Source organism: Drosophila erecta, unplaced genomic scaffold (assembly GCF_003286155.1).
Source record: "Drosophila erecta strain 14021-0224.00,06,07 unplaced genomic scaffold, DereRS2 tig00000092-arrow-pilon, whole genome shotgun sequence".
In the NCBI taxonomy this organism is placed as follows: domain Eukaryota; kingdom Metazoa; phylum Arthropoda; class Insecta; order Diptera; family Drosophilidae; genus Drosophila; species Drosophila erecta.
In genome coordinates, this window is record NW_020825207.1 from 19702551 (window position 1) to 19728911 (window position 26361).

General features: G+C 38.2%; 3 protein-coding genes across 13 annotated transcripts; 1 reads left to right on the forward strand and 2 right to left on the reverse strand.

The window, feature by feature from the left end:
• Positions 1–229: 229 nt before the first annotated feature.
• LOC6548905 (probable cytochrome P450 6t1) lies at positions 230–2168 on the reverse strand. Of its 5 annotated transcripts, none has more exons than XM_026981316.1 (3): positions 1117–2167; positions 601–1014; positions 230–543 (listed from the first exon to the last, which is right to left on the reverse strand). In XM_026981316.1, exons 1-3 carry the CDS (start codon positions 1909–1911, stop codon positions 262–264), a joined length of 1491 nt encoding a protein of 496 aa, XP_026837117.1. In that variant the 5' UTR covers positions 1912–2167; the 3' UTR covers positions 230–261. The 5 variants fall into 5 exon arrangements, with proteins under 5 accessions (XP_026837117.1, XP_026837120.1, XP_001974044.1 ...); XM_026981319.1 differs by having other exon boundaries at positions 1662–1812; XM_001974008.2 differs by having other exon boundaries at positions 601–2167.
• Positions 2169–3356: 1188 nt separating this feature from the next.
• LOC6548903 lies at positions 3357–25835 on the reverse strand. 5 transcript variants are annotated; one of them, XM_026981312.1, is made up of 12 exons: positions 25706–25835; positions 23999–24681; positions 22278–22384; positions 19530–19603; positions 15230–15346; positions 6688–6817; positions 6538–6624; positions 5127–6482; positions 4467–5070; positions 4283–4406; positions 3765–3894; positions 3357–3704 (listed from the first exon to the last, which is right to left on the reverse strand). In XM_026981312.1, exons 2-12 carry the CDS (start codon positions 24496–24498, stop codon positions 3571–3573), a joined length of 3363 nt encoding a protein of 1120 aa, XP_026837113.1. In that variant the 5' UTR covers positions 24499–24681; positions 25706–25835; the 3' UTR covers positions 3357–3570. The 5 variants fall into 5 exon arrangements, with proteins under 5 accessions (XP_026837113.1, XP_001974042.2, XP_026837115.1 ...); XM_001974006.3 differs by having other exon boundaries at positions 25577–25835; XM_026981314.1 differs by lacking the exon at positions 25706–25835 and adding an exon at positions 25505–25577.
• Positions 9449–15266, forward strand: LOC6548904 (gustatory and pheromone receptor 39a). 3 transcript variants are annotated; one of them, XM_001974007.3, is made up of 4 exons: positions 9449–10530; positions 14805–14867; positions 14990–15079; positions 15135–15266. In XM_001974007.3, exons 1-4 carry the CDS (start codon positions 9625–9627, stop codon positions 15219–15221), a joined length of 1146 nt encoding a protein of 381 aa, XP_001974043.1. In that variant the 5' UTR covers positions 9449–9624; the 3' UTR covers positions 15222–15266. The 3 variants fall into 3 exon arrangements, with proteins under 3 accessions (XP_001974043.1, XP_015012003.1, XP_015012002.1); XM_015156517.2 differs by lacking the exon at positions 9449–10530 and adding an exon at positions 11818–12723; XM_015156516.2 differs by lacking the exon at positions 9449–10530 and adding an exon at positions 13783–14725.
• Positions 25836–26361: the final 526 nt, after the last annotated feature.

Below are 26361 nucleotides of genomic sequence, written 5' to 3' on the forward strand. Positions count from 1 at the left end.
TCAAATGTCTAGAGTTGGGCAAATGTTGTTGGTTGCTTAAAGAAACATGCTAATTTCGATATTTTTAAAAATGTGAAAAGAATTTCACATACACTTAAAACTTAAAAATTGTGAAAATCATCAAAACATAAATGACATTGTCAGCAAAAATTGCCCAACTCAACTGGCAAAGTTTTGTTCCCTTAAAAACAAAACTCATAAAATTGAAAAATTCAATTACCAATAAACATTAAACAGCTTAAAAAATGGGAAACATTTAATTCAAAGAGAACTCCTAACAAAACGAAGATAGGTCCCATTATGAGCAGTAAGAACAAAGGCTTTGGGATCGAACCTCATTTCCGGCGAAGTCCTTTCGCAGAGTTCCACCCGAAAGTGTTTAAGAGTGTGCAACAGTCCAACTTTGATCTCCAATTGGCCAAGAAGTGTCCCAATGCAGCCTCTCGGTCCTGCACCAAAGGGCAAATAGGTCATGGGATGATGCTGTTGCCGTTGCTCGGGTGAGAAGCGATCTGGGTCGAAGATTTCGGGGTTTGGCCAGTACTAAGACTCTGAAAATTATAGAATATGAATTGCCAAACACTTGTCTGATTACATTACCTGTGAATTTCTTTGAATTCCCAATACTGATATGTAGATAGGTGTACCTGCACGCAATGTGAAAGGCGATCCACAGTTCCAGGATGAGAGATCATATCCTTCTCGAGAATTGCAGCATCGGTCTAAGAAAGCTGTAGGCGGATATAGCCTTAAAACTTCGTCCACCACCTGCCGTAGATATACCAATCCGGTAACGGTGTCGTAGCTCAGTTGCTGGTTATGGCTAGACTGAAAGGCAGCACGGAGCTCCGCCCGCAATCGATGTTGAATAGTCGGATTTTTTGCCAGTTCGTACAGGGCAAAAGTTATGGTGGAAGACGAGGTGTCAAAGCCAGCCAAAAGCAGAAAAGCAGCCTGGGCTACGAAAAAGTCTGGCCGATGGACTATGCTTTCTGCAGGTTCTGTACCCTGTAACTGCAAAAATATATCAATCAAATCGTTGCGTTTCTCTCCATTTTCTGCGCGTTGGGCAAGGGCGTAATTCATAGACTTGCGCATAAATCGTTCGTACTCTACCGAATAAAGATGAGTGCGAACCCTGTGCGACAGTCGCGGGAAAAAGAACATTGTAAACAGGTGTAACAAGCGCTTCGGCCTTGGGTCGTTGACTTCAATACACATTCGACGAAACTCTGCCTCGGGATTTTGCAAACTATGCGCCTCTATGCCAAAAGCCAATGATGCAATAATGTCAGTTGTGAAGAGAGCGCACAATTGTTTGACCTCCAGTTCAACACTTTCTGCGCCATTTAGATTTTTCTCCATATGAGCCTCGAGATTCTGTCCAATTTTTTGCAGAAGGCCGTACATTTGACGCACCTTTCCTACAGCAAAGAAGGGCGCAAAGATCTTATGCGTCTCCCGCCAAGTCTCATATTTGGAAAAGAATAGGTTCTGGGAGCCCATTGTATCACGTATCGCATCTGTCGTCTCAAAGCGGCTCGAGAATTGGGCAAAGTCTTCGACCAAAATGCGTTTGATCAGAGCCGGATCTCGGATAAGTAGTGCTTGGTTGTGCAGTACGTGGATTCCTACAAAGGCGCGGCCGGCAGCTTCCTTACTTTCATACAGCTCTCGAAACTGATCGCCGAAGCAGCAGGCTCCACACAAAAGGTTCCACACATTTCCCACGAATGGAGCTGCCGGAACGTAGGGGACGCCCAAACGTCGCCAAAGGCAGAAATGTCTGCGTTGCCACAACCAAACGGTTATCAATGCAAACAGCCATCCACCGCTAATGACCAACGGAAGCAAAACGAGTGATCCAACAGCAAGAGCTGCGGAAAAAAATAAAAGAACAACGATAACCATATTTCTGTAGTGTCTGTCCACAAATGCACATATTTGCCAAAGTGCATCACATCAGCTTTATTGATTGTTCGTCGCTATCTGTTCGACTAATACAATTGCATATTTCAAGATTTTGCTCTCATATTACTTTTTGCTCTCTTATAAAGTTGACGCCTAATTGAACAATACACAATTGTGTATTCTGTGCTTTCTGCCAATGTACATTTCTCTCATAACATGAGAGAAAGCTATAGTTAAAACTCTCGACCATCAGATACCTCTTACTCGCACTCCCATTATGCAAGAGAAATCATAATAAAAAAAATGCGAACAAGAAATTTAAAATTTTTTTGGAGAGTCGATAGGAATAGGCAACAAAATTCAGATAAAAATGTCAAAAGTTAAATATTTTTGGTATTCCGATATAAACTGGGAAGCCTAATAATAAAACGAAACAGAAGAGGATTTTATAGCCGAGTTCTCCCTCCGACTATTAGATATCCGTTACTCAGCTAGAGGTAGTGCGAACGAGATATTTCCACATTTTCTGGATCATCCGTGGAAATTGGGCGGTGTGTGCGTTAGAGTGGGTGTGGCAAAAAGGTTTTCGGCACATCGATAGAAATTTACAAAACTAATAAAAACATGAGAAAAATTAACAAAGGTGTGGGCTTGGCAGTTCTTGGCGGTTTGTGCGCGTTAGAGTGGGCTTGCCATAAACTTGCGTCTACAGTGGTGGAAAAAATAATTAAAACAAGAATCGCTCCTGCATGTAAAACAAAATTACTAATTATGTACGAAGTGTGTGTGGATAAAACATTAGCGCATAAGCCACTCATAAGGGTACTTTATTGTGCTCTTCTTTTTGAGTTGATTTCGCTCTTGTTATTTGCGGTACATAGCGATATTTGAAGTGGTCACGTGTTTGAGCAGGAAAAAATAATAGAAACAAGCTATGTTTCTGCGATTTGTTTGAGTTTATCTCTGGAAGCTGCGTGCCTAATTAAAACATTCCATTTATGGATCTTCGAATCGAGGCGTTCATATGGACAGACGGACGTGTTCAGTTCGACTCGGCCGGCTATTGATCCTGATCAAGAATATACTTCCTTTTGCCTGTTATATACTTTTCAACGAATCTAGTATACCCTTTTACTCTATGAGTAACGCGTATACATTTTAAAACAATTTTAGGAGCTTTATGGTAATCTTTCATATCTCCATGCTTAATGTCAATCATTTAGTTTTTAAAGTTCCGAAGATCGACATACATACAAACAGACGAACGGGCATGGCCATGCTACTGATACGGAGTATATATGAATGTATATATACATATGTGCATATATAGGCGTAATATTTATAAAACAATTTGATTTTGGTATAAATGCTATGAATTATGAATTATGTACAAGGTTCTAGAAATACCCATTCAAAGAAATGCAATAATAAGCACTGACGCAAAATCTTGTAAAATCGTTAGTTTATTATACGCTTAAGTCAAGAATTTAGGCACTAATTGCTGCTTTGCGGATTTATTGGTTGCCGGCTGCCCATTTCTTGTATAAAAATATGCTTATTAGGCATTTTGTACAATTAGTGCTGCACAGTTCTCGAAGTTATTTTTTAAAATAAAGATTGAATTAAATAAATTCATATCACGGACATCAACACCAACGGTTAGGGGCCATGCAGATTTGGATGTTGGCCACTTGAATTCTGGAGGGCTTTGGCCACCTCTTCTTGCAAGGTACTGGGTGGATCCGATACAATATCCGTATGCATAGATAGGTACTTCAATTTATTTGTAACAGCTAAAAGTACAATTATGAATATTAATATACTTTAATTTGAGTAAAAGCTTAATTTTTTACCTGGACGAAGATCAATAAGGGAACAGTGCTGATCAACCCAGAGGAAAGCGGTCCGACGTAGCTCATCCAGACTAGCACTCGAGACTGTTGACGTGTAAGAGGCAAGCAAAGGTTCCAGAATCAGACCCAACTGGAAAACAGCAATAATTAATTATAAATATTGATACTTGAACTTTCAAAAATATATATCGAATTTGTTAGAATAGTATTTGGTTTAAGGATAGAGATGGTGTAGCAACATTTTATCCACACACAGACATTTTCTACAGTCAAGATCTAATAAGTTTTAATGTTTTAAATAAAATACGATTTTTGGGTGAACCAAGGTCAATAATGTTAAACAGTCGGAAGGATGAAACGTAACCGTCGCTATGTTAAGCTCATGGTCTATAAGGGAATAAGTCGCTTTTCACTTGCATATCCCCACATCCTTGCACTCCCCCTCGAGCAAGTTCGGGGTATCTGACTACACGTATGTTCGGGGGCTCGACTATAAAGTTTTATCTTGTTCTACTTACAATCCAAAACTTCCAATCGTTCATTGTATTGTATCGCACATAAATGTCGTAAAGCTGCCGAACATGTTCCGTACCCTGCCTCGTTACAGGTGCTCCATTAGCTGGCAAAATTGAGTGAAGGTGCCTAATATAAAAAATAATATCTTAATTTATTGGACTGTATGGTGTCTTGGGACATGCTCACGTTAGCGAATTGTTTAGCTCGTCTCGCTCCATACGCAGAGCTTCAATTTTATCCTTTAAAACATTGCGCTCCTGTCGCAGTTGCTTTATGTGGTCCGCTCCCTTTTGCAGCATGGCCGCCTTGCTTAACTTGGCGTTGGGATTTTGCTGTAGCTGTGGTATAAGCGCGTGTAGAGTGTCGAATCCGTTTTTTATATTGTACCGCCGCTTCTGCTCGGCATGGATGTGACCAGCACGACGCTGCGTGTCTCTCGGCTGTAATTTAAGGCTGGTCGTGGGTGACAGTGGGGAATCCTGAGACTCGTGAAACGGCGATTCCGGTGACAAACTCAAGCTATTACTGCCCACGTTAGCTGTGCTCAGCCCAAAACCGTGTATTTTGCTCCCTAGAGGGGGGCTGTGCAGTGCAGAGTTGATAGCCATAGGCAAGGAGGCGGACTTTTTTGGTGACTGTTGCGGTGTTGGCACCGGAACCGACAACGGTGATGTGACATTAGCGTACAGAACCGGAGGCGCATTGATGTTGTTGGTAGTGGTGGCTATGGCACTAACGGAAGATGAATTTGATGGCGAACTGTTCGCCACTGCTGTTTGCAGGCGTGAATCTAAAATTGTAAATATTTAAACACAAGTTGTTAAGAGAATACCAAAAATTACTTACTCGAAGTGAGCAATTGAGCCAGGGTGCTGTTTAGCATGGGATCGCTGGTTGCCTGCTGCATTTGCTGGGTGACCAGCAGGTTGCTGCAGCTATGTGCGCTTAATGAAGAACTTCCCGCTCCGGCTGCAGACACCACAGAAGTGTGTTGCTGGTGCATCGAATTACTGCGCACCCTCGACTTGCCCTTGGAGTGATACTTGGGCACTGCAAAGGGCTGCTCATGATGCAGCTGTCGACCATCGGGCAGTTTATTAAGCGAAACATTTAGTGGCAAGCTGTTGGAGCGATAGATTTCTTTAGGCAAAATGGTGTTTGGCGACACCCATGTGGCTGAGCTGACAGCAGTTTGAAGTTGCTGTTGCTGGTGGTTTTGCTGGTGGTGCTGCTGCTGCAACAAGCTAGCCACCGTGGATTGATGATGCTGTTGCTGTGTATTGCTAAGCTGCTGCTGACGTGTTAGCTGCAGAAGTTGTTGATTGCCCAGGCCTACGGGAAGCGACTGTTGCATTTGCGGGGGTTCTTGCTGCAGATAACTTGGTTGCTGCTGCGTTTGCCTGGGAACATTCAGAAAAGTTCCCGTCGAGGCGGACTTCTTAAATTGCGGATAGGGCTTGTAGCCAATAGAGTTGTATGCATTGTCGTTTAGTAATGACAGCACATCTGCATGTAGAGGCTCCACCTTGACGTTGAGTTGCTGCTGATGCTGTTGCTGATAGTTATCCGCGTAACTGGTTATAAAACTCTGATTATTGAAGGCGTTTGTCGCCTGGGCCGAAAAGGGTTGCTGAGCGAGCTGCTGTTGCTGGGGAGCCTGAAAAGAAGGGACTACCACGTGTTGCTGCTGCTGGTTCTTCTGCTGTTCGGCCAACATCTGCTGATAAAGGTTCGTCTGGTGCAATGTGGGCTGAGCCTTGTCGTAATTGTGAGGCTCGCGTCGGAATGGCCGCTGAGTGCTCTTGGCCACGCGTCCGTTAATAACGCACCTATTGCTGCTGTTGTCGTTTGCGCTGGAAGTTCCGAAATGCTTGCCTCCGTGTATCCGTCCGGACATTGAACTCGGGTCTCCAAGAAGCTGAGAATCATTGGTGGATTGCTGCACCTGACGTGCAGCAGAAAATCGTTGCTCTACCTCACTGTACGACATGTTATTTATGGGCGTGTTGAGCTCCAGCATGCTTGCATCCACATTTACAGCGCCACTATTACTGCTATTTACTACATCCATTATGCTATCATTGCAATACAACGTATGAGGAGCCCCGACAATCGCTGACAGGCAATATTCGTCGTTCTTGAGCATTTCAGCGTCGGTTCCCTCTTCAGGAACTGGAGGCAAGCGTGTGGTTGGAATCAAGTCTGTAAAAAAGTTTTGGAGTGTTTCATCTTTAATAAAATTAACAACTCTTCATACCTGAAAAACTAATGTCGATGTCATCTAAATTCGGTTGCAAGGGACCCAGACTGGGCTGTATAAAGTCTGCGATGCCCGCGCCGCGCGCTGAGAAATGATTAGCATTAGACTTTGGCGATGTATTATAAATTTTTGTCTATTATTACGCACCGATTTCCCTAGAATCAGGAAACGGGAATGGAACGTTTATAGCCGAGAATAAAGTGTCTGTGGTCCAATCGTCTGGCATTAAGTTCCTATCGTTCAGTGGCGACCATTCCAAAAAGTCCAATTCACTTTTCTGTAAAAAGGATAATTTTAGTGAATGTTAATTAACTTAAAGCTGCTTATTTAAAAGAAATTCGTAAGAATCGTATGTGTTTGGAATAGAATAAAATATAATAATTTTTGTTTGAACATTTATATAGCTTAAGATACAGAAGTTGTTATTAGAAAATGTATAAAATCATTTAGATTAGACACTAGAGAGATTTCCTTAGTCGATGTCAACTATAATCAGATACGAGGAAAATTGGGATATTCAAACAATAGTAGAAAAGACTCGTTAGGAAAACAAAAAACAAACGTAACTGTTTGATTGAATAAAAATCTTTTAGTATATAATATATTATATATTATCTCTGAGGTTAAAACGGCCAAAATAATATTATTGCCTGTGAAGCAACATGTTATTTCTCATAATTTCTTCTATTCCTTCAAAAATTTAAATAATTTTTTTACACAAGTAACTGTAATTCTCTATTCTCTAAGAATGTAAAGTTTTGTTTGGTTCTCTTCTTGTTTTACATTCTTTTTCGCCTTTAATTTCAAAGATTCACATGTATGACCCAGTCAAAATAATAGTAACGCCAGATAAATTGACAAGAATAATTAAATTTAATCGCTATTTAGCCAGGTTTTTGGTATTTTACAAGAATCTTGGGTGTTTTTTAACAGTTCCCACCAATTTTAGACTCATTATTAGACCATTACATTAGACCGTTATTGATATTAAATACCGAGTCCAAGGGGCGTGGTAAGCACTGTTCTTTCGAAAGGCGGGAACTCATTAAAAAACTGATTTATATCTACTATGAGTAGAAATGTTATTGACTAGTTATTGACCAAAAGGTCAGTAGACCGCTTAGCAAGACAAGCAAGAATCGAGCCTTTCGCGTCTGCTGCGGCACTAAATAAAATTTGTAATCCTAATGAAATAGTTTGGAAACAATAAGAAGGCGTCTCATTTCATGAAGTCCAAAAAAAGTCCCTTCACTACCAAAAAAAACATGCAGCCAAACGTTTGAAGTTTGCAAGAGACCACTTGAATTGGCCTTTGGAGAAGTGGGGAAATATTTTGTAGTCGGATGAGTCCAAGATAGTTTTGTTTTTAGGCCATGCCTCTCGCCAGTTTGTTAGACGACCTCCCTTATGTGCTTTATTTCCGAAATATACCTCAGGAAAGGTTAAGCACGGTGGATCATCGATTATGATTTGGGCGAGATTTTCGTTGCATGCCACTTGTTTGGACGTTCCAACAGGACAATTATCCAATGCAAACAAGTAAACTCACCAAAGAGTGGTTCGCAGTGCTGTGCAGGACTTACATAGCAGGACTTTACATAGATTAAATAATTTAAACTTAAAATGTTTTACTTGGCTGTGATGCTGTTTGAAAACATGCACTATTATTATTTTGACCGATCCAATTTCACATTTTCATTTCTTTCTGAAAAGTCTTATGACTTATCCAAAGTCAATTTTCATTATTATCACCTCTTATGAGTTAAGTTTCATTGAAAATTAAAAAAAAATGTTAACACATTTAGAAGTTTTTTTTTTTGATTGTTTGAGAACCTCTGTGGGCACTACTAATATTTTGATTGCAGCATGTTTGATTGTATGTGATTGTGTACCTTTAACAGTGAAATTCTTTTTAATGAATATAGTATACCCTTTTTCTATATGAGTAAGAAGCATCATATAATTACAATCCAAATAACATGAATGCGTCCTACATAAGCATAGGTAGGATGAACTAACTAGATGTTCGATTTTATACGGAATTCATATTGCTTGAATTGTGTAAATTTAATAGTTATACCCTTTACTCGTAGAGTAAAAAAGAGAGTAGAGTTGAAAAGTATGTATCAGGCAGAAGGAAGCGTTTCCGACATATATAGTATATATACGACGATGGAAAGTATATATATTCATGATCAGGATCAATAGCCGAGACGATCTGGCCATGTCCGTCTATCCGTCTATATGAACGTCGAGATCTCAGGAACTATAAAAGAATGCAGATTCTTTGGGAACTCGAATATAGCATTATATCTTGTTTTGGCATAAATTGGTTGACAAATATGCAGTTGTGCCGTGCCCTAACTTTGCTGGGATTTGTATCTTGGTGCTTTTTGGTAAACTTTCAATTCACCTGTTATGCCAGAATGGTGTTGGCCTAGAAAAGTCCAGCTCCATCTCAATGGCTGAAGTGTAAGGATGTTTATGAACCCACGATGAAATCCTGCTATTGGGTCAAAGAGAACTGATTGCCGTTTATGGTGAAGTCCTACTGTTTCTATTTATGTTCCAGGTCATACAGTATATATAAATATTTTACTTCAGCAACCTAGAGGGGTTTCATTCAAGCAATATGTGATTCTCATTTTCTGTTGGCTGAGACCGATGCTCTTCTATTTTATACCTACCATTAGTCGTTAATGACATACATAATTTAGGTTAAACATAGTTTATGTTAACGCTTGACCGTCCTTTCAATGAAAACATGAAAAGTGTTATAATCAGATGTAAGGACTAAGTGATACTTATTTATTTTTCGTTTATCGAAATCGGTACTAAGCTTTCGTCAGGAATATATTATGTTCGTGTGATCGTTATTGGTATTAAAAAATTGTATAGATTTATCTGCCTTCAAGTACTTATGTTACGTTGTTTATAGACATTATTCATAATTATCAGGCCAACGCAAAATTCGCTTGTTCTTAGTTGTCCAAATACTTTAGGTACGAGGTGCTCTACGAAAAACTGGCATTTAGAAGTCATCCACAAAAATAGCGGTTCAGCTCAGTTCATCAATCATTCGATATGGACTTCCAACCGGGTGAACTCTGTGCTTACTACCGGCTTTGCCGATATCTGGGGATATTCTGCATTGATTATAATTCCACTAAAAAAAAGTTCCGGTTGCGTCGCAGCGTACTCTGTTACGTAGTTCACTTTGCCTTGCAAGCCTACTTAGTTGGTTGCATGTTCGTCATGTTTACATATTGGCGCAGGTGCTTCAAAAGCGAGCTTACCACGACTGGAAACCACTTCGATCGGCTTGTTATGGTGATGGCCCTTGGTATACTGGTTGTCCAGAATGCGTGGCTTATCTGGCTGCAAGCCCCACATCTGCGAATTGTCAGGCAAATAGAGTTTTACCGACGGAGGCACTTGGCTAATGTTCGCCTACTTCTCCCCAAACGTCTGTTTTGGTTAATTATTGCAACCAATCTTCTCTACATGGCTAACTTCATCAAGACGTGTGTATTCGAATGGCTGACGGATGCTCCTCGATTTTTTGTCATTACCTCCTTGGGATTTCCTTTACGATATCTGGTTACTAGTTTTACAATGGGCACATACTTTTGCATGGTGCATATTATACGCCTGGTGCTCAGATGGAATCAGTTGGAGATTAACGCAGTTATAGAGGAATTGGCCGACCTCAAAAAGACTGGCCCCAACCGTCTGCGTTTACGCGCGTGCTTGGAGATGCATGATCGCCTGATGCTGCTCTGCAATGATGAGATCAGTCTTGTCTACGGGTTCATCGCTTGGCTGTCGTGGATGTTTGCCTCGCTTGATGTAACTGGAGTAATTTATCTGACTATGGTTATTCAGACTAACAAATCAATCGTTTTAAAATTGATAACAAACGTTGTGTGGCTTTCGCCAACTTTTATGACGTGCGCCGCTAGCTTCATGAGTAACCGTGTTACCATTCAGGTAAGTTTAAATTAATTCGATCCACTTATAGTTGACGTATATATATGGGCAATAATTTAATATATACAAATTTTAAAGGGCCTGTAAGGTCAGCTGTGTTCCGATTTCACACATATATAATATAAATTATTCTGACACTTAATTACCTATGCTTAGATGCTCTTTTAGTAAAGTTCCGTTAATATTGAAAGGACGAAATAGATACGCAACTTTGTCGGGCTGTAACTTTCCGTAAGGTTACTCGGTGTTGAGTTGCGAGTGTTTATTCTAACGTTTAAGTGCCTTGGTTTATTCTGCACTCGTCGTGAGATTCACAACGAAAAACAGATGAAACAATTATTTTGATAGGATTCAATACATTTAAAATACATACAAACCAAAAAAAAAAAAAAAAAATACTCAGCTAATGGAAGTGCGAACGAAAAATTTTAACATTATCTGGAATATCAGAATATTTGGGGAAAAGAAAACAAGACTAATAAAAAAATTAAATAATATCAAAATTCTATTTGAAAGTGTGGTCGTGACAATTTTGGGCGGTTTCGGGGCTTTAGAGTGGGCGTGACAGCAATTGGAAACAAACTTGGCTTGCGTATATGGTTCTGGAAGCTGCAAGCTTAATATTCTAGCTTTTATAGTTCCTGAGATCGAGGCTTTTATACGGTCAGATGGACGGACGAACAGACGGACATAGCCACTTTGACTTGATTATTGATCCTGATCAAGAAGACATATACATAGTATTGTCGGAAACGCTTCTTTCTGCCTGTTACATACTTTTCAACGAATCTAGTATATCCTTTTACTCTCTAAAATGTTTCTGAAACACTTTCAAAAAAAAATTTTTTTTTACAATTTTTTTTCCCCCACTTTCTACCGATATTCCAGAAAACGTCGACATTTCCATTACCTGAGTAATGGGTATCTGATAGTCGGGGACCTCGACTCTCTAGTATTATTACGAAGATTGCCAGTTCTTAACAATGTAAGCCAATGTAAGCAAAGTACGTTTTTAATGCTTTAAATGTTTTTGTAAAATATGATATCAATATAATAATTCATTCGAGTACATGAGAAAGAAAAACTAATATTTTTACGCTTACTGTATGTTTAAACACCAAGACTTAATCCATTAGGGGTGTTTATCCTAAGCAAGATAGGCAAATATGTAAACAACGAACTACTAGAGCAAGTCCCTGAAGTGCTTCTGTTAGATATATTTTTGTGAAAACACAATAAATTAATCTGCTTTACAATATTAGTGATTAGTTGATTGACGCAAACCAAATGACGCGCAACGCATTTGAAGAGTTGAGGGTTCAGCTACGAACCCTGAGATGGCTTGGAGTCCTGCAGTTCAGTATCGACTTTAAGAAGTGCATAGTCCGGGATAATGCTTCAGAGAAGCGCAGTGCCTGGCTTTATTTGATGTGCGTAGTGGGAATCACGTGCAGCTTGATCATATATAGCACCTACTATCCCAGTCACTTTATTATGGGAAAACACAACAGCACTGGCAACTGCTATGCCCTAATCAACATCAGGTCAAGTTCCGTTGTTACACTGCTGATTTACATTCAGCTCTATATACAACGTTTTCGATTCGTCACCCTCTTGCAATCCGTGTTACGTTTTAACCAAATCTCTGGAAGTCACAGAGAAGAAGAAAGATTTGCTTTTTATTATTTTACACATTTATCCCTACTAATCATTTGCATGCTGAACTATGCTCACGGTTACTGGACAGCGGGTGTTCGCTTGACCACGATTCCTATTTATCTGCTTCAATACGGATTTTCCTACCTTATTCTCGGACAGGTGGTTGTCCTGTTTGTCTGTATACAACAAATATTACTTTCGATTTTAAAATACTATAATCAAGTACTTCTTATAAACGTTAAATCATGCACGGAGAGTCGCGAATTCTATGACAACTTTTGCAAATACAACAATGTAATGCGGCTAAGCTATATCGAGATCAATCATTGTTTTGGTTTGCTACTTTTACCCGTAACCGGATTAATTCTGCTGATCACCCCTTCTGGGCCGTTTTATCTGGTATCCACTATATTTGAAGGACGATTTCTTCAGAATTGGCGTTTTATCTTCATGTCGTTAACTGCCATACTTTGGAGCCTGCCTTGGATAGTTTTGCTGGTTTTGGCAATGGGCAGGAATGATGTACAAAAGGAGGTTAGTAAAGTTGTGTACTACCGTTGCATTGTTGTTTGTTTTTAAAATAACTGTAGTTTTCTATGTTAAAAACCAGTGCGGTGTGTGTAAAGGTTTAACAGTTATATTTTTCACCATTAACGGAACACAAGAGAATGCTAACCTCGCGTTCCTCGACAATCAGATACCCGTTGCTCAGCTGGTGGGAGTGCGAACGAAATATTTCAAAATTTATAGCTAGAGATTTGGGCACAAAATAATAAAATGAAAAAAATTTTTCAAAATTTATTTGTAGACGCTAGAATTAGTGCTTTATACAGCGTTAAACTGCGGCAAGTTTAATTTCATATAAATTTTCTTTTGAAAAATCGTAGTCAAAGCATATTCAAAAATGAAGGCTCGACGTAAATCAAAACAATGAAAATTAATTTATGTATTTATTGAACTTAATTTACTGTTATCACTATAAGAAATTTGAACATAATTAATTTCTGGCCAAAACTATTACTGCGGAACTCAGAGAGATACATATTTTGTTTGTTTGTATACCCGTTGCTCGTAGAGTAAAAGGGTATACTATATTCGTTGAAATGTATGTAACAGGCAGTAGAAAGCATTTCCGACCATATAAAGTATATGTATTCTTCATCAAGATCATCCGTCTGTCCATATGAACGCCTCGATCTCAGGAACAACACAAGCTACAATATTGAGATTAAGCATTCCAGAGACATAGACGCAACGCGAGTTTGTTTCCAAACGTTGCCACGAACACTAACGCCCACAAACCGCACTTAAAATGCAAAATAATTTTTAGCGAAATATATATCACTCAACAAGTACTGGGTTTAATGTGAACAAATGTTTCAAGCCTTCATTAACAGAAAAACGCTTTGAGGGCATCACATTCTCTAAAAAGAATAGGGTGTAAAGAGATTCAAGCAAATGGACACCAGCACTCTTGTCAGTGTATCAGAAGAAGGGACTCCGAAAGGTGTGGGAGGCAATTAAATAAATTCCTAGGCTACACAGCAAAACTAATCAATTACCCTGAACATATTGACAGTGTCATATCGTGTAAATCAACAATGAAATTGGATATGAATTCAGTACATTTGTTAGTTCGCAGCGAACCATCAACTGTATAATGTCAAACGTCTGCCGGGACCTACGTTTTTATCTCCTTCTACTTCACATCATGGGCTTGATGTGCTGGCATTTCGATTCCGAACACTGTCAACTAGTGGCCACATCCAGAAGCGAGCGCTATGCCGTCGCTTATGCTGGCTGTATTTTAGTTTCTACGACGGCCTGCTTCGTCTTTGCCCTCCTTCAGCCAAGTCGATTCCACATAGCCATTTACAACAGGACGGGAAATTTTTACGAGGCCGTCATATTTCGCAGCACGTGTTTGGTGCTGTTCGTGGTCTATGTGATTTTGTATGTGAGGCGTCATCGACACAGGGATTTGATTCAACGTCTATTACGTCTTAACAGAAGCTGTGTAGGCAGTTGCACAGACCAACAGTTTCTGCACAACATAATACTTTACGGCGTGCTCACGATCCTCTGTTTCGGCAACTATCTCCATGGCTACACTCGCGCTGGACTAGCCACAGTTCCGATGGCCCTTTGTATTGTGGTCTATATCTACACCTTTTTGGTTCTCTGCCTACTGCTGATATTCTTTGTTAGTCTTAAGCAAGTGATGACCGCGGGATTGATTCACTACAACCAACAGCTTTGTCAGGGCAATCTGGCCTCTGGTCTTCGAGGCAGGCAGCAGATCCTGAAAGCGTGCGGCGGCGAAATGAACGAGTGCTTCGGCATACTTATGCTGCCGATTGTAGCCCTGGTGCTCCTGATGGCTCCTTCGGGGCCATTTTTCTTAATTAGTACCGTGTTAGAGGGCAAATTTGGCTCCGACGAATGCTTGATCATGCTCTTGATCTCCTCTACTTGGGATACTCCGTGGCTGGTTATGTTAGTTCTCATGCTACGCACTAATGGTATATCAGAGGAAGTGAGTTCTTTGCGGGTCAATAAGTAAACTTTTACTTATTTACGAAAACATTTACAATTGCTTACATAATTTTTTGCAGGCAAATAAAACAGCAAAGATCCTGACAAAAGTACCTAGAACCGGAACTGGTTTGGATAGAATGGTAAGCGGATTATGTTTCGCATTTGCTTAATAGTAGTGACATTTGCAAGTAAAGTAGGAAAAACATCACTATTAGATAAAAACGAACTTTTTCATTAGATAATTATAATTTTTATATCCCAGATTGAAAAATTCTTACTCAAGAACCTTCGACGGCAGCCCATTCTAACCGCTTATGGATTTTTCGCTCTGGATAAAAGCACTTTGTTTAAGGTACATTTTGTATTTCAAAGGCATAATTGATAGCTACATTTTCTTATTGATTTAGCTATTTACGGCAATCTTCACGTATATGGTTATTTTGGTCCAATTTAAGGAGATGGAGAATTCTACAAAGTCTATTAATAAATTTTGATCACTTACCGAATCATATGTTAAGCACCCCGTAGCCTTCGACCGATAGTTTCTACGCCATTTTCTGTATTCGGCTTTAATTACAGCTGAGTGCCGTTTCCAGTACTTTCCTTCAAGAACAACAGTCTGTGTGGTTTATAAAATAAAGAAAAAGCACGATGAGAAAAGAAATCCGAATAAATTTCCCAATCAAAAGCAATATTTTTTAAGTAATATTCTGACATAATCGAACGTCTGTCAAAGATCAAATGTAAAGGAGTTGCAAAAAATATAGGTCACTTTGTGCAACCCATTTAAATTAGAACTCCGAAACTCAGATCTCATTTAAAAAAAGACAATTGTACGTTCATTAATATTACATTCACGAACGTCTTTTAAAAAGAGTTTTTCGCAAAACCCAAAAACCAATAACAATACTAACAACATTCTTGAAAAACAACCCCAATAAGAGATACACTCTACCTAACAGCATAATCCATTACATTACTTAGTATTGTCCTAAGCACATATACAATGAATTTATAAAAATCATCATATAAAAAATGAAAATATAAAAATAATATAAAATAAAATATCTTCAGAAAAGTCGACAAATAAATTTTTGTTGTTCGTATATAGCAGTACTATATAAAGTAGAATACTTTCAGAAAATACTAACTAAACATTTCGGAGTTATTTTTATTTACGACCCTAAGGCTTTCCTTGTAACCCTTGGAATTATCAAACTCTTGGTGTATGGCACATATTAAAGATTTTATTTCCAATCAAAGCATAATTTAAATGGGGATTTATTTCTAACCAAGAATAACAAAATATATATACAATTCTTACATATTTTTAAGTAAATGTTGAACCATACCAAAACTTGTAAGGTTAATTTTTTAAATTTAGAAATTTTATAAAAATCAACTAATACCATACAAAACATTAAAAAAAGTTCGTTTTTGTTGAATTGAAAAAAATGGTATTAAAGGGGGATTCTTAATGGTTGATGATTGTTCTAATATTTTATGTTATATTTAATATAATATATATATATTATAATTGCTTTTATTTATTCAAAAACTACATTACCTCTTGTCAAGGTAGTCTGAAATCAGACAAATACACCTCTTAGCGAGGTAATTTAAATGAGACTTTGGGACCTTCTAATGAAAAATTTCGTGATTTAAAATTTTGTTTATTGAATTAAAATGTTGTAACTGTAAATAATAAAAATAGTTTCGATTTCGAAACTGAACTGCAAACTATCTGACATTGTAATCAAATAGAATTAAATACTTCTTTAATTTTTTTGTAATATATTTTAATAATGTTTCTATTTAACAACTGAATTTGTCCGTGTTGAAGGTTACCTCATTAAGAAGATTTCATACCCGTTACTCGTAGCTAAAAGAAACGGTTTCGAATCCATAAAGTATATTATTTTTGATGTGTTTCAATAGCCTAGTGTCCCATGTCCCTATGAACGTCAAGATCTAGGAAACTATAAAAGCTAGAAAGTTGAGATTCTAGTAATGTCTGCACTGCGTAAGTTGCCACGCCCCCAAAAACCGCCTAAATGTTTAATTTTCGAGCAACTCGACTGCTGAGTTTTCTCTTGTTTTGGTTGATATTACTTTGGTTGATTACAAACTTAAAATGAAAAAACGTATCAGAATTAAAATATAAAATAATTCCATGGCAAATAGTTAAACGATGACAAAAAAAATGTTTATGCATTATGGTACTTAAGCTCTATCTCAGTTTAAAAATAAAAATGCCCCCCTCCAATAGGTTCATGGCACCTAAAAATAACACCACAAAAGTCCCGCTGCTCTTATCACTTGTCGCTAAAGAGAATCCGCCCGAGAGTAGCCGGTAGGACCATGGGGTCCAAGCCGTATCTAACCCTGGTATTTAATGGCGTACGACAATCGTGCGACGATCACGCCGCTATCGAGTGATGCCTTTCTTTCTAGCAGCGTAAGCCTCCTACTCTCGCGGAGAGTAGTGTTTTGATGATACCAATCCAGGCGTGCGCCACATTTCACAAGTAACCCCGTTTATGATGCGCATCGATACGAAGTGGACTAATCAATGCCATTTATAGTGGTAAAACAGGAGAGAACGCTATATACAAGTATATCAGTTACCCGTTACTTAGCTAGTTTGAGTGCGAACGAGAAAGTTCAACATTCTTTTTGGAATAGTGATAGAAATAGGCAAGAAAAACAAAATTGTGGGCGTGGGAATTTTGGAGTTAGATGAGCCGTGCCCATAATATTTTTAACATATCGATAGAAAAGTGCGAACGAGTGCGAACGAGAAAGTTCAACATTCTTTTTGGAATAGTGATAGAAATAGGCAAGAAAAATACAATTGTGGGCGTGGGAGTTTTGGAGTTAGATGAGCCGTGCCCAAAATATTTTTAACATATCGATAGAAAATTGAAAAGCAAACATTTATTAAAATTGTGGCCGTGCCAATTTTGGGCGATTTGTAGGCGTGGCACCATCAAGAAAAACAATTTCCGCTACTTTCCGCTACGAATCTAGTATACCTTTACCCTACGAGTAGCGGGTATAATTTTGTAAGCCATGACTGGAGCAAAAAATATGGGATATGAAATGCCTTTATGTATATTATAACATATGGGAATATACATATTGGAAACCGCTACGATTTTATTCATAAATAATATGAATTTTCTCTTTAAAAAATAAAGGGGTTCATTCGTGTTCGTTGAAGTGCGTTACAAACCTGCGGGTTTTACACATACAGATTTGAGGAAGTTCGATTAAGGAACTTAATAAGACTATCTGTAAAAGTTTAAGTGCCGAAGTTCCATCTTTTTACACCTTTGAAAGGGTAGTGGCAGTGTTAAAAGTTTATAACGCAGAAGGGGCGAATATATAGGTTAACTAGCCACCATTAGCAACACACAATTTTAAAGATCTCTATTACAAACTTTAACAAAAGAAAAAAACAAGATAGAACGCTATAGTCGAGTTCCCCGACTATCAGATAATTAAGAAACAAATTTAACTTTTTTCAAAAGTGCGGGCGTGACAGTTTTGGTAGAGTGGACGCGGCAAAAAGTTTTTTGGCAAACTTATAGAAATTTACAAAATACATATGTATATAAAAAAATGAAAAATATCGCATTCTGTCAGTTTTGTGCGGTTTATGGCGTTAGAGTGTTCGTGGCGACATTTGTAAACAAACTCGCGCCGCGTCTTTGTATCTGGAATGCCTAATCTCACCAATCTAGCTTGTGTTGTTTCTGAGATCGAGGCGTTCATACGAACAGACGGACATGTCCAGTTCGACTCGGGTATTGATCCTGATCAAGTACTTTCAATATATATAAGAATATATAACGTTATAAGGTCGGGTTCTGCCGTTACATACTTTTTAAGAAATTTATAATAATTTGGGTACAATCCTTATATGAAAAATTGAGTTTACTAGATATACACAGAATCTAATGAAGCCTACGATACTCCAGTTTCATTCGAGTTGAAGCCATGCACACTATCAATACGCGGTCAAACAGCAAAAACTTGAATATTATAATATTTGTTGTATATTTTTATCAACAAATATGCCAATACATTCTAAATACATTTTAAAGTTTCAGGAAGATAAATATGCGTTCATAGTATAAAACTAGATTCATTCAAAGGAGTATAACAGTTATAAAGAGCCTTGAAGTGTACATGTATCGTCTTGATCAGGATCACTAGCGGATCAGATATATATTTTATGGGGTCGGAGACGCTTTTTTCTACCTGTGTCATATACATATATATATATATATATCATCGAATCTTGTATACCTTTTTATTGTACGAAAAACGGATATAAATATTAAAAAGACTTAATATGTATCATTAACAGTCATTAAGTCGCTAGCTAATGAAGTTCCCAGAAGGAAACGTTTCCGACCCCATATATAAAGCAAATACATTCTTGATCACGATTACTAGTCTAGTCGATCAGCAATGACCGCCCATATGTCTGTATGACCGCTGTGATTCGGCACATACGATATAACTATTTATACAACTATGAAATCCATTTCAGATTAATCTTTAGTTAAGGAAAAGATTTCGTATTTTCCCACAATAAGTTTGTGCTAAGTGCAATGTAGGGATATATTACCGTTATTAAATCGATTTAAAATAACAAAAGATTAAATAATAATCGCAGGAAATAAATTTTACATAAAATAACCTTATTGTTAGAATGTACTACGAGCCTTTCCGCGTAACCAAATTATTTAAAAGGATTTCAGTTGGCAATATTTAAATCTACAGGTACTTACTTGAGGATTACTATGTATGTCAACGTCCAGCGGCGACGCAAATTGACACACCGGGGTTCTGCGCTTTTGTATGACTGCAAAAATGAAAAAACACACAAACACCGTTTAGTATGGAAAACATAAAAAACGACGTGATAAGATTCTGGGGATAGATAGAGATAGTGAGTTCCCCAGAGATGACAAAATGTGTCAGAAACACGTGTCATTATACCAGTGGTTCGTCCTAACAACTATCTGTAGAGCTGTGACGTAACTAACAATTGTTTAACAAAGCAAACTGCTGTTAAATATTACTTGAAACTTTTGGACATAAGGAAACAAAGAATACCCTAGAGGTTTTGTGTCAGCAGAGGGTACATTAAGAATTCATAAACGCAAAAGTAAACCTGTTTTTGGATGAAAATTTTTAAAAAATCGGATTCATAATCGTAAAAGGGCTGAAGACAATCTTTATTAAATAAATAAATTTTAAAAAATTGTTTATAATTGTTCTGATATTTTAATATATAAAAACATAATTTAAAAAAAAACTTGATTGTCATTTCACTATGCTAAAAATTCTGAAATTAAATTAAGCCACCTCTTAGCAAGGTAAAATAAAAGACACATCGGAAAATTTAATTTGTGATTTAAAATGTTGTGAATTATTTTTAAAAAATGTATTACAAATATTATAAATAGTTTCGAACTCGAGACTAAACTGCAAAAAAAAAAAAATTTGAAAGCAGTTAAATTTTTTGTAAATGTTATCCTATTAAATATTGAAAATTTCCCGTGTTGTAAGTGTGTCACTTTGATCTCTTTTACCCCGTTAAGAGGTTTTTATGTTTAATGTCACAAGCATTTATAGAAATTACATGAAAACGGGACAACAGGAGTAAAGAAAAAAGTTGCAGTATCAAAATTATATTAATACCAAGAAAAATAGTAAAACAAAAAATAGTTGACGAATCAGTTGAAGTATTTATAATATGAAGCAAATTTATAGGTGATACTATTTAGGTGAAATTTATAGTCGAAAACAAATTATAATCCATGCATTTTTGTTTGAATACCTTTAGCATATTTAACTTTCAACACAACGGTCAAATTTTTTGTCAGATTTAAAAAAATACACATATAACTGAAATATTTAAAAATAAATGAAAACACTTCCTCCGAAGGAAATTGGGTTCAGAAACTGAAACAAGTACCTCAGACTAGACATAACATAGTCCCTGTAATGCAAAGACTTTAGTCTATGAATTTTTCATAAAAAATATAGGCAATTTTTTCATTTTCTTATATTCATGCCAGTATATGGTAAAATAGACTTGGTTTATTTATAGAAAGAAATGAGGTATTTTTCCACAGAGTTATAAACTTTGTTGACCAAGATTTCGTTAGAGACATCGAAAATCCGGAAGACTAATTTTGCGAGTCAATAGAACTCTACGGAAATTCGTGTTTATTCATTTAAAATATGGTACAGTCACGATTAACACAAACAAAAAAAGCGCAGGCAAAATGATCATATATGGAATCGATACAGATTCTATGCTCCCCTTATCTATCCAGGATCTTCACATATTAGGATTATCTTAAGCGTATGGTATATAAACTTAGATAATAACAAAGATTAAAGTACTAATTTAAAGACAAAACGATATTTGCTGATGTGACGGTTGAAGTTGCTACCTATAAATAGGCAAACAAAATTTCCATTTGCCTTTGTCGCCGACTCTAGAAGAGCGAAGAGATAATCACTGCCCTCACGATGTCTTTGTAACACAGGGCTGCCGTCCTCCCACTCGCACAAATGATGTAACGGAAAATTTTGGAAATACTATCAGCAGAAAACTTTGGCAGACTGTCGGCCGACTGGATGGACAAGCTGAATGCATAATCAAACTGATTCGCTGTTTGCCTGACTTATGCTTTATGTCATTTACCTTTGAGACTGCGCCACACTCCCGCCGCGGCTAGAGTGCGCGGGAAACTACGAGGCTGTCTAGACGATCGAGCGGATGGTCTGTAAAATGTAGAAGCGCCGAAATCATATGTTCAGCTTTTAATTACACGCCAGGCAAAAACAAAAGCCAGGAATGAACAAAAATGAAACCACAATCGGCTAGGGTCCAGACTATGATAAGGGCCAGCGGCACAGCCGACCAGACCATGATAAGAAACCGAAGTGGCGAAGGCGAATGAGAAGTCGGGCGATGCCCGCCTGGCAACGCCAATTCATCCAGTCTCCCATCCAGTCAGCTCGACGGGGATCATGCCTAGAATTTGGCCAAACCATATGACAACTCTTGGCCGACAATGGCGAAATGTTAAGCAACAGCTTCAGAAGCGAGAGCGGATGAGAAGATAACTTGTGCTTTAAAAGCTTATGGGTGACCATGGCTCTCTGATTCACTTTGAATTGTTTTCGTTGCTGAGTCTTTTGCACGTGTAGCGCTTTTCAAGGAAATGCTCATCACATTCGTTTATTTGTGTTAGGAATATTTTACCAATGCCGGTGGTGGTCAATCGTGACCACACACAATGATCATAACATGGGAAAAATTCTGTATGGTGCAATCTCATGAGCCTAGACAAATAAATCATGCCTTATCATGTTTTTTACAAGGTAAGGTCAACTACTTCCACATTTTTATTATGCATTTGGAAAACCCTCGCCAAATTTTCTTTTGATTAAATTTTTTTTTTTCTGTATGATATTAAGTTTAAGCATACTATTTGAGGGTTTAATATAATACTCACACTGCATGTGCCAGCAACGCCAGATGACATTGTTCAGGCGAATTTTGTCCTTCCACCGAAGTCGTACTCCTTTGAAATGATTCCATTTAGGTGATGTAAGTTTTTGACTGAAAATTTAAAAATAATTTATGAATTTCTTTATACTATGGAAATTTGTATATCTACATTATCTGTTACAAAGCAAATACATTTTTTTTATTAAATCAATACGCAGATTATGTTATTAAAATAGACTGACCCCCAACCCCAACCCAGATGCAATCTTTTTAAAATCAACCTATATACATATGCGCATCTGTTTACATTTGTATCTGACTTAACAAAAACATCTATTAAATAGTGTGAATGTGTGCAAAAAACTATAGATGCTTTATTAATTGTATTTGTTGACTTTTTTTTATTCTTTTCACTATCCTAGTTGTTGATTCAGTAATAAATACAATAGTTTTTATCCAAAATGTTTCCAAGCCGTGGATGACGAAATTAAAAGTTTTTAATCTGTTTTTTTTTTTGTTTAGAAAAAAAAAACCGTGAAAAGCATAGAAAGGAAGTATAAGCACCAACAAAATATAGCAACATCAATACCCAGGTGTTCAGAAGTTGTGGGCGTAGGAAATTAAGCGATTTATAGATGTTTTCCCGCTAAGCGATCGGGGTTTTTCCAAAAGTGGAATATTGAAATGTTTAACAGAAAACAAACATGTTTATGGATTTTTAAATAAAGTTCTGTTGCAAATAGACAAAAATACAAACCAACCTCCCATAGGAGTAATTTAAAAAATTCCCTAAAATCTTGTTCTGAGAATATCTTTCGACCGGTTCTCAGTTTCTGAGCATTTTTAAAATGATTTGTCAATCAATGAGTATTTTATTAAAAAATTTGAAAATAGTAGTAATTCACTTTTACCGCTTTTTGTCCTTAATCATATAGCTTAAAATCTCTTTATTTTATCCGCTACCTTCCAATGAATATTAGTGTATATGAATATTGTAATTCCCCAAAGCGCACTTAGTCACTATGTGGAATTCCGTCCGTCCATAGGGAACAACAACTGTGAAATCGCATGGTAAAGAAAAATGTATGGAAATCGTAGACACGAACAATATATTATTATTATCCATATTATATATGGATCAAAAAGACAATGGTCGAATGCTGTTTAATTATGACTTATACCCATCACTACCCAAAGAGGGTGATACGAATAAATTTAAAATTTAAGTCTTCTTCATAACATTTTTTTAAATCATATTCTTTCTAGCTCTTTCAAAAATGTAAAAACCAAAATAATAACTGAATAATTCAGATTTGTAGTTGACAAAGTCTTCTCAGATAATAATATCTTGTAAGCAATTTGCTTATAATTTTGCTTTCCATAGCTAAAACAGTATGAAGTGCTCCGAAATCATTTTGATATAGCTTTGACAATACTTTAATATTTCCATTATGATTGCGCTGTCGCTTGCAGAAATGGGAGAAGTACCACCAAAAAGGAGGGGTGTAAAGGGTGCAAGAGGTGGAGGAGCGATTGAGGCAATGTGGGGCCAAAGTAACCCGAGCAGCGACGTCACGTCTCAACATGTGCCGAAGCGGTCCAAGCTTTTTCGGTTGCTGGATTTTCGTTGGCCAGTTTGGCGTTATCACGCGCGAAACGCGTGAACAAGCGGGAAACTACATTTCATAGTTTTTCGGTAACCCAGTGTTCGAGTCTTCAACTCACCTGTAGGCCAGATTCATGCACTTGAAGAGTTTGGTGAGCGAGGTCTCTATCTCCAGATGGGAGGTCACCATGCTCATGCTGCTCTCGTCGCCCTCCTGGTCCATGGCGCTAAAGTGGGCCACTGTCTGGGGCACGTACAGCTGCACGTCGCGACATGTGTTGGTTGGCTCGCCCGGCTTGCCGAGACCGGGGTCCTCGGGGTCAAGCATCTTCACCTCGCCGTCATCCTCCAGGTCGTCCTGCGCTTCCTCGGCCTCAAAGTGCGAGACCATAAACTGGCCGGAGTGTATGGACTCCCGCTCAGCCTTGAGAAGGTCTGCCGTGGCCTCGGCGGACCCTGACGCCGAAGCACCTACTCCCGTTCCGTATTGCAGTGGCTGGAAGTTCTGGGACAGCGACTGTTGAAGATGAGGCTGCTGATGCAGCTGCGGCATCTGGTGCTGCTGGTGGGGGAACATTTGGCTTGTGCGTTGGTATCCCTCGTGTTTATTTAGCATCATTTTCAACAGGTGCCAGAGGATGCTTAAGCAAATAGTTCACTGTTGAGCTAATAAGTTTGGCGGTTGCTGATTATATCGATGGCGAGGGCACATTTAATTGTTTTTTAATGTCTCTCGCGTAGCAATGGCTATTAAAAGCTTGCGCAGGCCCTTTTTTCATTTGGATGGGGATTTTCCATCGTTCTGTAACAGAATTCACGTATCAAAAATATGTAAACGGTGGCTGAGACTTGAATTTAAAAAAATATGTTTCGTCTTGCTTCGCGATTAGCACGTTTAATTATTCTCTACACATTTAGTGTGTTCTTGTCATTCTATTAAATAACTCACTAACTGACGCGATTTTTTGACAGAGACCTAGCACGGTTTTAAATATGTATTTTGATTTGTTTACAATGCCCGACACCTTCAGCTTTCCGTCATCGACACCTGTCGCTTTTTCCGGAGCGAAACTTCTCTAATGGCAAACACACCCCGCTTTTGCCGTTATATGCGTCACAAAGCACAATAATAACAATAATCTCACACACACACGTGCGCGGCGGGGTTGGCTGGGGAAATGGACGTCAGAACGATACGTCAGTAGCCGCTTGTAGTTCCTTGGACCGATAGTAAAGCCCAAACTACTCGAAAGAAAAGCGCTCGGAAACACACGCGTATAGGATGGAAAGCAACGAAGTGGGCAGAAGCCAGCGCAGAACGAGCGGTTTCATTCCACAAACGGAACTGATCGGAGAACGAAGCTGCGACCCAGGCAAAACCTGTGCGCCGCACACAGTCAAAACAATGAACAGCTGACGCGAAATCTCTCTCGCTCCCGCTGCTTATCAGCAAGGAAACGTTCATACATACATATGTATGTACATGCACATGTTCTCTTATGTGCGCAGATGCCAGGCAGCAATGTTGTCCCCTATCTTTTCTTTTACTATGTGGCGCCCAGTCGATTTGACTCCTGGCTTTCGGCCTTGCACTCCACAAGCAGTTCTGTGTTTGCACTTTTGACCTCTGGCTCAGCGATGCCTTTGCATTTTCCTTTTTTCCGTTCCCACTCATACACGCATGCACGAGCACCTACATGGGGGCACAACTGCAGCTGCCCTCTAAAGCAGAAACACGAACTGTTAGCTGGCACGACGGACTAGCAATACCACGCACACACGCGCAACACAAAGCTGCTACGTAGTTTAACCACAATTTAGCACACATTAACTTATTGCGGGGAGCGAGCCCTCGCCATCCCATTAGGGTTGTCAAGCACTCGTCGGTTCTGATAAACAGCACCCTCTGCCCAAAAATAGCTGTTAACTGTGAGCCAAAAAACGCAGCAATGAGCATGATCACCACAAACGCAAAATTTGTGAATGACGAAGTGGCATAGTCGAGTTTTTTCAGCTCGTCAATTGCAAGACAATGGATTTAGGATTTAAGATGTTTCCTGTAATTACCACAAATTTGGCGACCCTGGTTTCGTATATACCCTTTTCCAACAGCCGCTTGAAATCGCATCAATAAGGCGTTCAGACTAATTTATGAAAGTTTATTATTTATTTACTGTAATACATAATACTGGAAGAATACTTCGATATTAGGTAATCAATAATGATGTGTTTAGTATTTTTGAAGATTCTTTAAAAGTGGTAGCAACTTGTATAGGCAAAAATATGCTGAGAAATAATGCGTTAATGTCATTTTCTTTAAAATAATAGAACACATAATTTGATAACTTTAAAATTGTGATGGCCTTAGAACATAAATGTATATTCATCGAATTAAACCTAAAGTGACAGACCTTAACAACCGCATCCAGGAATTAAATTTCACATTAGCTGGTATTTAATTTTTGCAACTTTTCATTTCAAC